The following is a 17,656-nucleotide window of genomic DNA, read 5'->3' as shown; positions in this document are numbered from 1 at the left end:
AGCTCACATGTCCCTGCCACTCAACAGAGCGCTGCACACTGCTTTATGTGTGTGTGTCTGTGTGTGTGTGTGTGTGTGTGTGTGTGTGGGTGAATTTATGTGGGAGCCCTAGTTAGGCTACAGTTTGAGAGGGGTCAGCACATGGCCCAGCGGCCACCAATCACAGAGCAGAGCTGCAGCAGGGTCCACTCCTCTTTCTCCCCCCACCATTCACTCCTCTTTCCATCCCACTGATACCTTTCCCTTTCACTTACATCAGTGTCGCCCTGCTGCTTTAGTTTCCCCCCTCTAACCTCCGCCCTGTTTCTCCTTACAAGGCCACTGCCCCCAAGAATCCCTGAAGCACCAGTGGAAATCCGGGTCCCAACAATCAGTCCGATTTGTCTGTGGTGGTGGACAAAGACTGCAAACGCTGACATCAGAATGACTTAACTTTTTCAGAAATAATCAATCAGTGTGTATAGCAATCACTGTGTATTACAACATCTACTACATGTCCTGATGGTAGTTTTTCCGTTTCTTATCTGAACTGAGAATGTAAGGTTTGATACAAGTTCTGTACAGATCCCAAAGCCCTTGGAGGCATTTTTTTTATTTTATTTTTAACTACATAATAAAACTGACTAGACCTTTTCAGTACGTACACAAATACAGAACAAGTGTGTGTGGGGTGAGCTTTGATGTTACCTGGTAGAAGTATCCAGGAGGCTCTCCGAGCATTAACTGCACCTGTAGATCAGCTGGATACACTGGATTCTGCTGTGACGTCATGTGACACGGGCTGGTGGGTGAGTGTTCGGGACGAGTGCTGCTGCTGTTGATGGTCACCACGGAGACTGGCTGGATGAACGCTAAAGACAAGGAGATGAATCACAACACCAGCTGGTGTGATGGAAACACTGCAACAGGTAGATTACACAGTATGGACTGAAACTACTGCAGGTGGAACTGCTGTAAAAGAAAGAAGAGAAGCATAACCTGTGCTTGTGATGAGCAGATGCTCCTCAGTCTGGCACTAACGACTACTTCCGTTACTCATTAAAACTTTCAGCATCAGTCTGTGGCAAGCATCTAAAGACAGATGCTATTCACAGTTTAGCAGAGCACAAAATTACAGCTTAGAAGTTCTACACAGTCTGACAAACAGCAAGGTGATCAGAAATAATCTACATAAGATTAAGCCACTAAAATCAAACCAAGCAGCTCAGACTGGTGAAATATTACCAGAGAACTCCTGGTGTTTAAGATTGGTAAGAGGATTAAGAATTTACCAAAAAAGCAATCAATGACGTGTTAATTGACAAATACATAAACTAATATCAATATAATTTCAATAACAAAGATCTACTTAGACTGTTTGAAACACATCACAACGGACCACAAACAACATTTACTGAGCAAACATCACAAACACTTTCTGGTTCGTGCTCCTAAAACATCAGGATTTGCTGCTTTTCCTCTGCTTCTAACATTTGGACTCTTGTTTAGACAAAACAAGTGACTGGAAGGTGTCACCCTGAACTCTGATTTTCTTTCTGTTATTTTCTGATATGTTATTGACTGAGAAATAAATCACCAAGGTAACTGGTCGTGTGAGCTGCAGCCACAGTGAAGGCGATCACAGGAACTGACCAGAGGAAATTAAACTATCATCAGCAAGCAATCGCCTCAACTGATCTAAATACTATCTTTCCTTTATTCATCACAAATAAATGGACTTCAGCAGTGAATTTTCAAGAGATAAAAATCATGAATCCTAAACTTTAAACTGTCTGAGCAAGTAATCAAAGTACTATTGAAATCTCATTATGGCTCAGTGCAATATCTAAATCACAGGGGCTGCAAAGTTTTGATAAAGATGAAATTGTCACAAACGATCAGGATAAATGAGGCATAGTGGTGCTACAGAGACGCTGCGGCCCCAGTTGAAGGGAACGCCTCTTCTTTGACCACAGCAAAAAAAAAAAAAAAAACATATTGTTTTTTTTTAGTTGGAAAGAAATGCAAACATACCATCTGTGACTTACATCATTCAGCCTTAACGAAAACAAATGAACTGAACATACTGCGGATATTATTCAAGTAAATCAAAGTTGACAGAACACCACCTACTGAACAGTTAAATCCCTGTGTAACTGTTTAGGATAATGTTCATCATGTCTTACAACACAGGGGCTGATACTACCTTTAATAAGCTGCCTTACGCTGCTTCACATCACACTGATCATCTGCTCAGCAACTTCTGACCAAACTGAGCTTAAGTGTATTAAAAAGGCAGCATGGCTGAAGAAAAACTTTCAGTATGTTCAAGTCGCTTCACCATTATTTATATTGTACAGTTAAAACAACAGACGCTGAACTAAAGTGGTTTCAAATACAGGAAGAGATTAATGTTACATATTGACCTTACAACTGATAATCGATCTGACTTATAAAGCGCTTTTCTTACTCAAGGAGTAACTCAAAGCACATACAATCAACTGTCAATTATTCATTCACACACATTCACCCCGGTGGTGGTAGCTACGACTGGGGCAGACTGACAGAGGCGTGGCTGCCATTCTGCCCCTCCAATCACCTCAAACAATCCATTCATACACATTCACACCAGGCAAGGTGGTCAAGTGTCTTGCCCAAGGTTACACAGGTTAGAGGGGCGACCTTCTGATCATTGACCGACCTGCTCTACCACCTGACCACAGCCCCCCACAGCCCCCCACAGCCCAAAATATTCGCAAAGTTCATTTTTAAACTCATTTAAAGGTCCCATATTGGGCCTCGTTTCAAATTAATTCAAGTCTCACATTTGCCCAAAATGAGTCTCACAGTTTTTCAGCTCAAAATATCACAAAAATGCTAAATTTCAGTTTATAAACAGGCTGTTCAAGCTGACTTCAGGAAGTAAACTCCTTCTGCGTCTATGTTTGACCAAACAATTAAGCCAATAGCAGCCAAGAAAGGCGTGAATCAGTTCTGTATCACCTCTAACTTTCTCTCTAAACCATCATCTGATGTAGAAATATCCACAAATTCGCGGCACGTCTGTTGTTTTTACCTGTCAGGCGATGTTCAGGTTATAAAGTCTGCATTTTAGCTGCAGATCAGCAGCTTGAAAGCCAAGTGACTGTTAATGTTAACATGTAGGGTTGCTTTTAAGTCACAGTTTCATATTCATTCCCTCGTCTGACAGCAGAAACAGAAAGACATGCAAATACAAACAGGCTAACCTGACAAGGTTAAATATTACCGTTAAGAGCCTACAATATCATAAATAAAACAATAATGTAACCAATTAGTTTAAACATTATGATTAAGACCCTACAATGTCAAAAGTACATCACTAATTTAACAAAATATTTTAAATATTACAGTTAAGCTCCTACAATACAATAAATAAAACAGCATCTTAACAAAATATGATGATACATTAATATTATAATGTATAAAACACAGATGTCAGATGTTTCCCTCTAGTCTTTCAGGCCTGATCAAAGCCTATAAACACTTAGAGGTAAAGCATGAGGAGGGAACAGGCCTGACTTTCACCACCTCCTGGTTACTGACAGGAACTGATTTAACGGCTACATGTCGAGTTGAAGCTCATTTAGGTTACACTGTCAAAACAGGCGTTTCACATTAGAATACTACACTTCCTACACATATGGCTGACAAATCTTGAACAATAAATGACTGTATTGTGATCAAATCATCGTGTTTAAAGCTAGAAGTCAGCAGCTGGTTGGTATCAGCCTTACCTCATTATGAACACGGTTTAAATCCTTTACACACACTTAATGACAGCTAACAACATGAAATAAGAAAACATATTTATAGCTAATGTGTGGGAAAAGCATTAACTTCTGATAAACGTCTGGTTATAGTTTACAGCACAAACCGCTTTTAACGGCTGAGCATCCACAGCAGCTGACGTTAGGCTCCATTAAAGTGACTTTTCTCATTTAAAACGAGTTAAAAACAGACAGTTTAGACGCACGTGTTGTTAAAACTTTAGCTTTTAAACTTTACGTGTATACGCGTGTTGTTAACGAGTAAAAATCCAGCGTTAGCCTCAGTTTAGCTTCTTCTTACCTTTCTGCTGTCCGGAGCCGCTTTAACAGCTTTCGACGCCGAAAACCGAAAATTTGTGAGAAAAACAAAAAAATAACAAACTAGTCCAAGTGTGAGTGAAGCTAGCCGAGCTGAAGACCTCCCGCCCTCCTCGGTGTGAGCAGCATTTCGGGTGAACCGCCTCCCGGCTCGCCGTTAACTGACCCGGTCAACGGCCACCAATCCAAGGGCGGCGGAACCAACGGCCGCCGTGAGCTAACATGCTAACGTAGCCTAGCTCCCACCGGGTCACGGCGGAACCAGTCCGGGTTGTTCTCACTGGCTGCGACTCGGAAACTCACCTGTCACCTGTTGACTGTGCTCGGCTGAAGTCTGGCTCGGTTTTCGGGCTGTCTTGCTGAGTTATTTCTCCTCTTCGTCTCAAATCGCCCGTTTACGTTAATTTCTCATCTGAACCCTGTGGTTGCCATGGAGACTGTAGTAATAAAACCCGGAAATTAATATAATTTCTTTTTTTTTCTTTTTTCTTTTTTTTTTTTACATTTTAAATTAGAAAGCTATGATTCCTCTAACATGCTTCTAAATACAAGCAAAAATGTGATGATGAGCAAGAAAATGATGATGATAATAATAATAATAATAATAATAATAATAATAATAATAATAACAATCCTGCAGCTAACTGCCACATAACTAATTGCAAATTTAAACGTAAGGCAGAATCCACTGTAAAAATGAATATTAAAAAAAAACATTAAAAATTTTCTAAATTACTGTTATTTTACAGAAGTCTGTTATTTTGTTCAAAATTTACTGAAGAAAACTGATAAAATAACTGGAAAAAAATATTATGTTAACAGTTCAAATCAAGTTTACATCAAAACTTGGATTTTTTTTTAAATACAATGTTTGATCAGAAAATTACCAAATCAGCCAAAAACACAATTATTTTATAGATATTTCTCATTTGAAAGAAAAATGTTAAATTGGAAGTCAACAGGTTTTCTTTGTATTGTTAAATTACCGTTAACATCAAATAAATTCCCAGAAAAAGCATTAATATACAAGTCAACTATAAAAAAAAGCCTAAAACTGTCGAATTACCAATATCAACTAATAAAATTAAAGAAACACTAAAAAAAAAAGGGCCAAAACTGCAAATAATGTTCACATCCAAAATCTGCATTTTAATTAACAAATTGTTTTTTGTTATCATAAAATTGTACTATTTTATTGTATTGTAGTCGAAAATTAAATGCATATATTAGATTTTCTTTAAGACAATTAGATAAAAAAAAAACAAAAAAAAAAAACACAACTTTCCATTTGAAAAAAAATCAAGTTTATGAAACGTCATAATTCAAAGTTATCACTATTGTTATTTCTAGACATCTTCACGGGCAAAATCTGAACCACATACATCCATATAAACGGTTTTACGAATAAAATATCTCAAACTGTATTTCAGTGTCATCAATAGGTCGACAGTTCAGTGCAGATCCAAATTATTTCTTTACTTCTAAAGATTCGTTTAAATTCACAGCAGCTACAGCACAAACAGTCTGTTAAAATTTATGGAGAAAATAAGTTAAATCCCATGTTCAGCTGCTGGTTTGCTCTGATCCCAGCATTTGTCAAAGATGTTTGATTTAAAAACACATAAAAAGAAGCACATGTTTACTGGAATTAATTTCCTTGTCGCTAAAGAAATAAATAAATAACATTGTTCAGAAAAAGAAGCTTGAGGTTACCATGAAGCACAAAAAGAAAAGACACACACAGATTATTAAAAAACTGATTCCGTTTGTGTGTTCTCAGGTTTTAAGCCACTTCCATGAGACGGTAGTCTGAGTCAAACTGCACAGTGACAGAGTTCCTGCTGACGGACTCCAGTGTTTTCTCTTTTAATCTCTCCAGCAGTGAACGTGATGGAGCAGAGGCCCCTGAAATGAGGAGTAAATCCAGCGAGGAGCCCCCGAGCAGAGGAAGGCCCTCCAGCCTGCAGAGCTTCAGCAGCCCATCAGGAGTACAGGCTCCAGTAGATGGTGTTGAACAGCAGGTAGGACAGGGGGAAGGCCAGCCGCGAGTACGAGTCGATCATGTAGCTGTTGCTCACCAGCAGGTCCACGTTTTCACGCACCGACCGCTGCCGGCGGAGGCGAGTCCCCTCCGTGGGCCGGACGTCTGGGTTCTGGGGCGGCGGGGTGAGGGGGTCGGAGGTCAGCGTGGGCGCCATGCGAGGGAACGGAGTCAGCTCCAGGTCGTTGTCGTGGAAGCAGCCGTCGAAGGCCATGGCCTGGCTGGCGTTGAAGGTGGGGGGAATCTGGGGAGGCAAAGAAGATGTTCAGGAAAAGAATGCGGCCTCAAGGCCTGGAAAGTTCTAAAGCTGCATTCTTTCTGTCAGCCAACAGGGGGCGACACCTCTGGTCCAAAAACAGCAAATAATGACCACATCATCCATCCATCCATTATCTATACACCGCTTAATCCTCACTAGGGTCGCCGGGGGGGGGCTGGAGCCTATCCCAGCCGACTTAGGGCAAAGGCAGGGGACACCCTGGACAGGTCGCCAGTCTATCGCAGGGCCACATGACCACATCAGAAATCTGTCATTGGTTCCTTTTGTTTGCTGTAAAATGACACTGTTTTACTGTATTTTATTGTATGTATTTATAATAGTAATTATTTGAATCCTGTGCAACTAACAGTGACATTTCAGGGGAGACATGAGAGGAGAAAACATCGTTAAAACATTTTTTTTTAAAGAAAAGAAAGCTTAACTGTTTTGGGGGTTTTTAAGAACAATTTGGGGTTATTTTACAGAATTCCCCTGTTTGTTTGTTTGTTTTTTAAAATTTCAATAACTAATAAAATGACAGGAAAAACAACATGTTAATATCAAAAATCTGTTGTTGTTTTGTTTTTTTTGAAAAGAAAGTAAAATGTAAAATGCATCTTAACCTCCAAAAACACCCCAACTCTTTGTCAGGAAATGCTGGTTTATAAGAAATATGTGTATATGTAATGCCTCCGTTTGACCACTAGAGGGAGACATTCAGTAAAACATGTTTGTTCTGGGTTTAGTCTGCTGGGTGGAACAATAATCCCTGGTGTCCTCTGACTGTCTGACCTTCCCCCTCTTCATCTTCCTCATCTCCTCCAGGGTGGTGCAGTAGTTCACGGCCGCATACTCGATCACGGACAGGAAGACGAACAGGAAGCTGGTCCACAGGTAGATGTCCACCGCCTTCACGTAGGACACCTAGGCAACAACATCACACATGTTCACGTGCACAGAGTCACCTACTGTGTGGTGTGTCCTCTCCTTTAGTGTTTCATTTCAATTATCTTTCAGCTTAACATCACGTAAGCATTAAAATTTAAAAAAACAACAACGTGAAACTGAAAGACAAAGTTAATAATGGTCAACAAACCGACTCTTAGGGTATCACATCCTCTAAATAACTCAAAGTTTGCTCTCATTTTTGTGATGAAGTGGGTCCTGTTTGGTTTTTTAAAGTGTCCAACAGCATCCACACATCCTAAAGTTCTCATGTTTTACATTTTCAGAATTAGCACTTTAAGAAACATGTGCATAAGAAAATATAATGTGGGAAACAATATAATGAAGACAATTTTAACGTCCAATTTTCACCTTATTTTTCTATTTTATCCTCTGATTTCTTTAAAAATGAGTTTGTTGTTGTTAAACTTAAGGTTAGAGCCTTTTTTCTCTCTTTTCTTTCAGGGATTTTATTGTGATACAGTTAAAAACACATTAACTTCTGTTTCAATACTTTAAATAGTAGTTATGATGCTTCACACAGGCAACACAAATACTAATGTAGAGTGCATATTTAATGTGAGATTTTGTAAATGATTCTGTCTTAGAGGCTCGTTTGGAGTTAAAGCTCTGAGATGCAGCATTAAGTAAAGTCATGGGCAGCCTTGAGGGGGATCAGCAGAACCATAAACTTGTTTCAGGACAACAATTTAAAGGGTCGGGCTCACAGACGCAGCAGATACCTGAGGCATGGAGGAGGACACCCCGGTGATGATGGTGGACATGGTGAGCACCGTGGTGATGCCTGCAGGAGGAGACAGGACAGGTTCTACATCACAGCACAGCGCAACACCTTCACATAAGACGTTAGAAGTTTGGATTCTTGTCGTTTGATCGTAGCAACTGGACTTGCTTGAGTTCCTTGAAGACGTTCCACCTCTCATCCAAGACGCAGGTACTTATATCCTAAAGGAGCCGTTAACACCTGAGTTTTAATCAGGGGTTTGTTGCTCCTCCCCCTCGTTATGTGAGTCGTTAGTGCTGCCCCTGACACAAAGGGGTTCGTTAGGGTCTTTTGTGGCTCGGTGTGGATGTGGTTTCATCTTCCTGGGGAGAGTTCTTAGGACTGACTGTAAACAGGTGGGAGGTGATGCCTCAGACCTCCACCTCTGTTCAGGGATGGTCTTTCCAAACCCCCAACTGAAACCCAAACTCAGGTGTTAGTGTCTCCTTCAGGATATCAGTATGTGGAACTCCCAACCAGTCAGTCAGAGCTGATGAAGCCTCTTGGATGAAACTTCTTCAAGGAACTCAAGCAAGTCCAGCTGCTACCATTTCTGAAATCAATCACTCAGTGAGTAAATGTGTGTGAATGTGGCAACAGAAATAAATAAATTAGTTTTAATGAATCCATGAACCCCTGGAGTTTAATACCTCGTGTTCAAACCTGCACACTCAGGACGTGTTTGACGTGCTGCAGAACAAATGTCGTCCATGTCAGAGGGATTGTTGTGTTTATCTGTAAAGGTTACAGCGGTGCGCCTTCTAAATATAGAGGGTCTTAACCCCGTGTCCCCTCTGAAATCTACACCTATAAATGTTTATGTTACCCAGAGACACCCGAGCGGGAACGGCCCTGCGGTCGATCCAGAAGGACACCCAGGACAGGACGACCATCAGCATGGTGGGGAAGTAGGTCTGCAGCATGAAGAAGAAGATGTGCCGCCGCAGGATGAAGTTGATGAACAGACGATTGTACCAACCTGACAAACACGAGCAGAAAGTAAAGAACGGATGCAAAACAATCTCTTTTCATTTTAAACCTCTGGCTGCGGGGATTTGCTCCCATTCAGTCACAACAGCATCAGTGAGATCAAACAGTGACTTATTTGTGTTTCCTGAAGGTGTCGGGAGAGTTCGGCTGTGTCTGTATCGTAGGAGACGACATATTCGTATAATCAGAGTTTATTCTCTATTTATTTATGTTTGGTCTGTTTTATGTGTCATTCATGACTTCAGTTTTTAAATCATGTTAATCTGCATGTTGACTCCTCAGTCAGCGCTTCATCTCTAATGTTTATTGTAGGACTTGATTCTCTTGTTTCTGTTTGTTCTGTTGGGTTTTAACATCTCAGACCATCGAGGGTTCTTCTGCTCGATCTTCTCTGATTTGCTTGAAACTTTATCACGATAAAATGTGCATATTAAAAATGGCATCTGTGGAATTTTTAGACTGATTTATCAAACAATCTGCGAGATAAAGTAAAACGACAACATCTCAGGAAGTAGAAAAGACAAAACCCTCAACTTTGACTTTTATTTCTCATCGTAACATTAATAAATGATCAAAGACCTGTTTATGTTATTTACATTTCAGGCAAATCAGAGAGTGTCCACATACTTTTGGCTGTGGCCCTCTTACACGACGTTGTCTTATTTTCTGTAACTGATGCTCAGCAGTAAATCCTTCTGAATCACCTTCTGTAAACAGAAACTGCTTTCAACGTGAATCCAGGATATTAATCCGCTTAATCCCAAAACCTGCCAGTAGGTCTCAAAAGCACGGAATCCTTTTTTTTTTTTTTTTAAATGCCAAAATTACACCATATTTATTAGGAATGAAGAATTGTTAAATCATCATCTTTTCTGCTCCTTGAACTACTTTTTTATGATGTGAAGTTCCATCGCAAACAAATAAAATAAAATCACTTTATTCTACATGGTTTGTTAAAAAAAAAAAATCACTAAAAATAAACAGTTTGCAATAAACAGATTCTGTAAAAAAACAAAAAATTCTGTGATCCTCAGCAAAAAGATTAAGATATTAGTGACTGAGCTGCAACACACAGTCATGACGCAAAAATTCATGGACTTTTTAGGCTGAACTGTGGGCAGAGAGCAGATAACAGACCAGTGAGGAAACTAATGAAAAAAGGTGAATATTACCGTAATGTTTGGACTATAGAGCGCACTTGAATATAAGCTGCACCCACTAACTTTAAAAAGAAAACTAGTTTTGTGTATATATAGGCCTCACTTGTCGACTCAGTCTTTCTTTCGTTGTCGCTCTCAATGTCACCTTCGTTTCGAGGCAAATTCGTAAAAATCCATAAATTAGCTTCATCATTGTTCAAAGCGTGTGAAAAAAGTAGCTGCTTATAGTCTGGAGTTTACGGTAAATATCTATAGTATGTAGAGCCACTGTTATGTCCAAGGGGCAATTTTTGTTTGGCAGATTTTTCCCAATTTTTGAAAAATAATCTATAAAATTCAACTTTTGTTTGTTCTTTTGTATGATTTTTGGCTCTTTAACTGTGTACTGTCTTTCTTCACAGCTGTTCTGTTTCCATAGAGCTGCAGGACTTCATGCTGCAGTGGGAAGTGATTCTTTTTTTTTTTTTTTCCTCCAATTTTTTGGTAAATAAATAATGAAAGAAATTCAACTTTTGGTTTTTCATTTTTGTGATTTTTGGCTTCTAACTGTGTCACGTTGGCACAAAACCCTCCACTGAGTTCTTCCTCCTTCTAGCCAAGGTCGTTCTGTTTCCTTGCACTGAAGGAAAACAAACACATAAATAAAATATAATTGCAATTTTGAAGATTTCATGAAACTTTTTCTTAGTAATGTTAACCAACGTTAGCTGGTTTGTCTATATGAGTCTGTGCACGTCTCTATATGGGGGTTTCAGGTCTGATGTTGTTTGCATATGAAACAAAAAGCAGTGAAATCTACCTTTTTTTTGTATTCAACATGTATAATAAAGCTTTTAAATGTGTTAAAGTGGGTTTCAAAATGTCTAGTATGGATGCACATCATTAAAACGCTCTTAAATGTGAAGCTACAGTTTAGCAGCCAGTTCTGTTGCACATATTGATTCCAGGTTGGGTCACTTTAATTTTTATGCTTTATCGTTCTCTCTCCTTCTATCCCTGGTTGTTCTGTTTCCATAGAGGGTCAGGACTTTATGTTGCAGTGAAAATGAGCCCACAGTGGGTTAAACTGTGCCAGACACACACCGGTGCTGCTGTAGAAAGCCAGGCCGCTGGAGGCTTGGAAATGCTCGATGAAGAACTGTGACAAGACGATCTCGTCCGTCCTCAGGGAGTCGTTGCCGTTCTTCCAGTAGAGCATCAGGTCGTTCTCGTTGTAGGCATCTGCAGAGAAGACGCAGGCGTCAGAGGAAAGAGGACGTGAAAAGCTGTCTGAACATGTCTGAACGTATGTGAACGTCTCACAGCTCTCCAGCTCCAGCGAGCAGTTCTGGGTGTCCAGGGGGAAGCTGCTGAAGTCCATGGAGCAGAGCGCCGTCACCGTCACCCTGAAACACACCAAGCACATCTCACTGCAGGTACTCGGCGTGTCCTCGGCAGACCTTTCTCCCTCCTGTTGCCACGGAAACCGCAGCACAACACGTCCCCGCGGCTCGTTCAATTATCAGCCGCCTTTCGTGGCGAGACGGCAGCAAAGAGAAACGTTTCAGCGCATCTTCAGAGATTCATGCAGAAGGCTGGAATCTCACAGAGCACCTTCACGGAGGCGTCTGATCGCTGCCAAACTCACTCTGCAGCATGAAAACGAGCCCAAACATGAAGTCAGAGGCACACAAGAGCATCTGCAGGTGTATTAATGTTAAATATACGTTTAGTTTTATTCACAAAAGGCCAAAAGAATTAGTTTAGAGGTGATTTTCTGCTTTAAAATGTCATAAAAACAAACTAATCTTCCACAGTTATTAAATATTCTCCTTTGTAAAACCTTCTGTGTTTATTTTTCCTGACAAATGAACATTAACCTCATAAATGTGCAGCCATACAGCAGATTCATTTCTTGTATTTCAGTATCGGATTCACCAAACGTCAGTGAGTCTAATACGTTCCTCTGATGGATTCTTGAACAAAAAGCAAAATGTTTGTTGCTCATTTGCACCAAAGAATATCGTCGCTGGTTTGCAGATGTCATCCGAGGCCTCAACAACGTTTTCAAATGTTGTTTCGAGAACGTTCTCCTTTGTTATCGTGGAACATAATCTGAATGTTGACATTAAAATATTATATTAAACCTAAAGGATCATTTCTAGACATTAACATTTCATAATAATATTAATATTAATACTTATATGGGGCTTTTCAAGATGCTCAAAGACGCTTTATAAAGTAGGAACAAACAAACAAACAAAACAAATAAAACATAATACCAAGTTTGAACATTTGACGAAACGTTTTCTTAGTAATGTTAACCAACGTTAGCTGGTTTGTCTATATGAGTCTGTACACGTCTCTATATGGGGGTTTTAGGTCTAATGTTGTGTGCATATGAAACAAAAGCAGTGAAATCTACCTTTTTAAAGCTTTTAAACATCCTAAAGTGGGTTTCGAAATGTCTAATTTGGATGCACATTATTAAAATGTGAAAAAACTGAGAATTCGTCGCTCAGTTTTCCGTTAACCGCCAAAGTGGAAGCTGGAATCAGAAGCTAAATTCGGCAACGTTTTTTAATTTGAAGCTACAGTTTAGCAGCTAGTTAGCTTAGCTTTGCAAAAAGACATAACTTGTTTAAAAAAAGGACTTAGCGTGCTATTATGAAGCCATGCTAACTGTTCTCCTCTGTTTCCAGTGTTTATGCTAAGCTATGCTAACGGGGGGCTAACAGGTGTCGTAGCCAATCATCTTCCACGCAGGACTTTCACCTGTAGGAGTGTTGTCACAGTTTTACCTGACGCTGTAGAGGATGTTTCCGTCGGGGTAAACCCGCAGCATGATGTTCTCCATGGTGGTGTCGTGGATGAACGAGCGCTTCGAGTGCACGAAGAAGACGTCGGGAACCCAGATCTTCTTCACCAGCCGAGAGTCGAACGTCCGGCTCTGGTTGGTCCGAGACGGGAACGAAAGCCGCTCGTCCTTCCAGTAGTGACGCAGGTACAGAGTCATGGTGAAGTCCTGCAGGGGGCGACAAAGGAAGCCTGATATCAGTTCTTATTTTTGATGACTATTGAGTTGAACTGCAGGCTGTGTAGAGAGGAAAATAAAACATTCCTGATCAATGAAATAAAAGCAGCGTGGCTCAAAACGATAAACAGAGGAGCAAGTTGTTGGGAGATACATTCTGCATCATGAAACATCTTTCTGCAGCTAATTATGTTCAACTTTTGTTCAACAAAAAAAAAATCTGAGTTTTGGTTTTCTTTTTCTTTTCAAAGAATTGATGGTTTTATAACAGGCTGCCATGACAACACCATCCTCTCCCTGTTTATCTCTGCTGGGCGGAGGAACGGTTCAGTAACCGAGTTCAAAGACGAAACACTTGAAGGGTCACAAACCAGACGGAGCGGCAGGAAGCAGCTTCAGCGTCAGCACCGAGTTTTATCTTTGACACTTTGCACGAAGGGCATCAATTAAAAACCCTCAGAAGTTCCACATAACGATGCCTCGACTGAAGCTGCCGCACATAAAGACTCAAGGACAGAAAATGTGAATAAAATGTTATTATGTTTTGATTTTAGAGAAAAAGAGGTAAGATATATCTGAGCTCACATCTATCATTATGATATGTACAGGTGTTTATTTATGAAGCATTTTTTAAAAACAAAGTGTGAAGGTGCAGCATGAAGCAGACGGAAGATAAAACCAAGCAGCCGGCAACAAACATATATATAAAGAACAAAATAATAAAATAACCACAATGTCAGGGTGAAAAAAACAAAACTGAAAGTCAGTTTTTACTCCTTGAAATGCACTCATTCGGTGCAAACTTAATAAAATTTGTCTGCAAAAAACTTTAAGGTAAACATAGAAGCAAAAATGTAACTAATAATAATGCACATTACATTTGTTGTTATTGTTGTTCTTCTTCCTGTTGTTGTTGTTGTTGTTAGAATTATTGTTGTAGATCTTACAAATTGCTGTTGCTGTTACAGTTATTGTTGTTATAATTATTGTTATTTTTACTATTTATTCTGTTATTTTTGTTGTTCTTATTGCCATTATTGATATTAATGTTTTTGTTTTGCTATTGTTTTGTTTTGTTGGTATTGTTTTTATTGTTCTAGTTAATATTGTTGTTATTTTAATTATTTTTAATGTTATTGTTATGGTTGTTATTGTTTTGGTTTTTATGGCTGTTGGTTTTGTTGTTGTTGACATTATTGTAATTATTGTCGTTGTTACTGTTATTATTGAAGTTGTTGTTGTTGTTGTTGTTGTTGTCGTTGTTCTTGCATTGATGAGCTTTTTCCTTCAACTTGGGATTTTAATGTTTTTATTCATTCAAATGTTTTAACGTCTTTTTCTCTGTTAGATTTCTTTTCTCTTTTATTTTTTTGTAATTTGACTTGATGTCATTTAAAAACAGCCTCAACAATCCTCTGGTATATAAAACAAAAACAAGCTTGTATGAACTCATGCAGTCGGTTCTGTGGGGGTTAGCGAGCAGCAAAGATCTGTTTTTCTGACTCGGTCGTGGATGAGAAGGACAATAAAAACACATGAGGCTTGGTGTTTATGAAGCGTCTCACCATGTTGACCTCTGAGATGCTGTCGATGCTCTCCACCTGCACGTCGATGCCGACAGGGATGGCCGAACCTGAAACAGCAACACAGAACGTCATTAGCTTTCTGCTCAGTTGCTCATAAATCTGTGACAGTTTGTGCCTCCAGCGACGCTTACAGGACAAAACCCGACCTGTGTTTGCATGAAAGGTCCCGAAGGTCGACACAGAACCAGCTGCATTTGGTTTAGTGACGTTATTTATTTATTGCGTCGGGAGACAATTAACGAACATGTTGTTGTTCATAAATCAACGCTGAATAAACTACCATCAGAAACAACTAAGCTTCCTACCAAACATGCAGCAGCACACCTGCCTTAGGAGCTAACTGAACGAGGGTGTGGTGGGAACGCTGGGCTCGGCCCAGTTTACAGGCAGTCAGACCAGTGTGAAACCCAGCAGCAGGTCTAACAGGCTCACACTGAATCACAGCCGCCCTCACTGACAGATGAAGAGCTTCTACAACCAGGTGTGGAGTCTTCTGCAGCCTGACTGGGTCACAGCGATCCAATCAGGCTTCAGGGTGAACAGGAACGAGGACTGACCTGCATTCTGTTGTTCCTTCAGCTCTACTACAGCTGCATGCTCTGTGATAAAAGCTAGATCAGCTGTCTGTGCACTTTGGCAGCTCAAACTCGAGCGAGGTATGTGATGCATCTTGGGCCCTGCAAAGGATTGTGGGTCAGAAAAGCATTCTGGTATTTTTGGCACGCTGCATTCGACACACTACGTACAGGGACGCAATAAATCCTTCACTAGCTTCACTACAGTGTCCATACAAAGGACCCACCCTCTGGAGGTTCTCTGAATCATGGGGAATTAAAAATTGGTGTTTTTGACAAGAATTTACCAAAAAAAAGACTCAACATGAAAACTGATTTTTAGTGTCAATATATTAAAAAAGACATAGTGATTTCATAATCAGCACATCTCGACACTAACATTTTAACACAATAAGTTAAAACTTGTCCAAAATGACTTTGAATTTGTACAATTTTACCCAAAAGTTTTCAAAATGACTAAAAAATTGTCCAAAATGACTAAAAAATTGTTCAAAATTACTTTAAAAGGGTCCAGGATGACTTGAAATTTGTACAATTTTATCCCAGATTTGTCAAAATGACTCATAGTCATAGTTCATTGGAAAGTTGTTCAAAATGACGCAAATATTGTCTGAAGTTAATAAATCCTTGCCCAAATTGAGTTAAAGCATGTCCAAAATGACCTGGATTTTGTCAAGTTTTACCCAAACTTTGCCAAAATGACTCATAAATGACCTAAATGTGTGGACAACAAGCAAAAAACGGTCCAAAAATAATTCAAAAGCTGTCCAAAAACAACTTAAAACATGTCCAAAACGACTAAAAGTGTGTCTAAAATGAGTTCTAACTTGTCCAGAATGACTTGAAATTCATCAAGTTTAACCCAGAATTTGAGAAAATAACTCAAAAACCGTCCAGAATTATTCAAAACGTGAAACAGCTTGAAGGACAGACAAAGACTCAACACTTGGTTCTCCTTACAGTCAGTAAAAGAGGTTCACATTTGAAATTCGACTGTTCCAGGTTTCCAGTTTGTGTTTTTACTTCCAGTCAGAAACTCATTTTCCATCAACGTCTGCATGGAGCCAAACACACTGACACATGTTCTCTTTAGAGTTTTTCTTTTTGTCTGGAAAAACTGAATATTTTGAACGATTTGGATTAAAACTGGTAGAAACGACTGAACAGAAGATCAGGTTCAGGGCTCAGTTACTTCTTGTGCTTCTGTCTCTTTAATCCCATCACCGGTTCTGGTCCGCAGACCTCACTCTGGTCACTCCGTCCTCTTCCTTCGCCACCGGCCGACCGCGGCCGTCTGTCTTCGTCGCCGCCCCTCCTCCGGCCGCCTCATTAGCAGATTACGCTCGTTTAACCGCTAAACCTGAACAACCTGATTTGTGCACACAAACAGAGCAGAAATAGCCCAACAGCACAAATCCCCAACAAAAAACCCAGCGAGGCTTCAATCAGCGCTGCTCGCTCACTGTTTGCTGCTCCGCTTCCAGCAAACAATCAGGACCTGACAGAGTTTGGAGCTTTTCAGGATGTTTGTGCGTCTCCAAACCACCTCTAGTCATGTTTCGTGCTCTCCTCCGTAAACCTACGCAGCTAATTTTAGGATTCATCCGAAAGCGCTCGTTCCTGTTCCGACCACAAGCATCAACAATGACTTTAAGCTGCAGAACTTTTAAAGCTAAACGTTACACAATGAGGGGCTCGTCCGAACCCTGTTTGGATGGTTTGCACTGCTGAGTTGTTTCAGCTGCATTTAAGTCACTGTTCTGGATGTAGAGCTGCTCAAAACTACTCGTTGAATAAGTGGAATCTGCTGAAGCACACAGGTCACAGGTGGTTTTCTGTTTTGATCTTCTGCAGCAGGATGATGCAAGAAACTGGCTCAAGAACCTCACAGGGAACAAAATCTGCAGATGTGAATCAGGCAGAACACATCTGGGACGAAGTGAATCCAGCAGATGAGCGCACATCTGCAGAAATACACATCATGGAGCAGAATCTGATCAGGAACCGACAGTCTGTGGGTCAGCCGGCTCTGCAGAAACCGCATTAGAGCTGTAGCTGAAAGAAAGAACGCGGAATAAGATTTTGCATTTCACTGTTTTTTCACATTGCAATTTACTCAAACAGTAAATTACTCTATAACTGATTAGAGACTCTGCAGCAGAATGTGACATTAGTGTCTAATAATAAACTGTATTTA

The 17,656-nt window shown here is 40.1% G+C and overlaps 1 protein-coding gene across 1 annotated transcript in view; it reads right to left on the bottom strand.

The window, feature by feature from the left end:
- Positions 1-5,389: 5,389 nt before the first annotated feature.
- LOC103355335 (gamma-aminobutyric acid receptor subunit rho-3) overlaps positions 5,390-17,656 on the bottom strand; it is a 29,401-nt gene continuing 17,134 nt past the window's right edge. The window contains exons 3-10 of the mRNA XM_008279084.1: positions 14,864-14,931; positions 13,066-13,289; positions 11,588-11,670; positions 11,369-11,506; positions 8,962-9,114; positions 8,095-8,156; positions 7,199-7,330; positions 5,390-6,391 (exon numbers count right to left, since the gene is read on the bottom strand). Of these exons, the coding sequence (XP_008277306.1) occupies positions 6,089-6,391; positions 7,199-7,330; positions 8,095-8,156; positions 8,962-9,114; positions 11,369-11,506; positions 11,588-11,670; positions 13,066-13,289; positions 14,864-14,931 (1,163 nt within the window). The 3' untranslated portion in view covers positions 5,390-6,088. The remainder of the gene's footprint in view (positions 6,392-7,198; positions 7,331-8,094; positions 8,157-8,961; positions 9,115-11,368; positions 11,507-11,587; positions 11,671-13,065; positions 13,290-14,863; positions 14,932-17,656) is intronic.

The sequence above is a fragment of the Stegastes partitus genome, unplaced genomic scaffold (genome assembly GCF_000690725.1).
Source record: "Stegastes partitus isolate 25-593 unplaced genomic scaffold, Stegastes_partitus-1.0.2 Scaffold143, whole genome shotgun sequence".
In the NCBI taxonomy this organism is placed as follows: Eukaryota; Metazoa; Chordata; class Actinopteri; family Pomacentridae; genus Stegastes; species Stegastes partitus.
The sequence above is the reverse complement of the archived record's forward strand: the minus strand, read 5'-3'. Positions and strand labels throughout refer to the sequence as shown.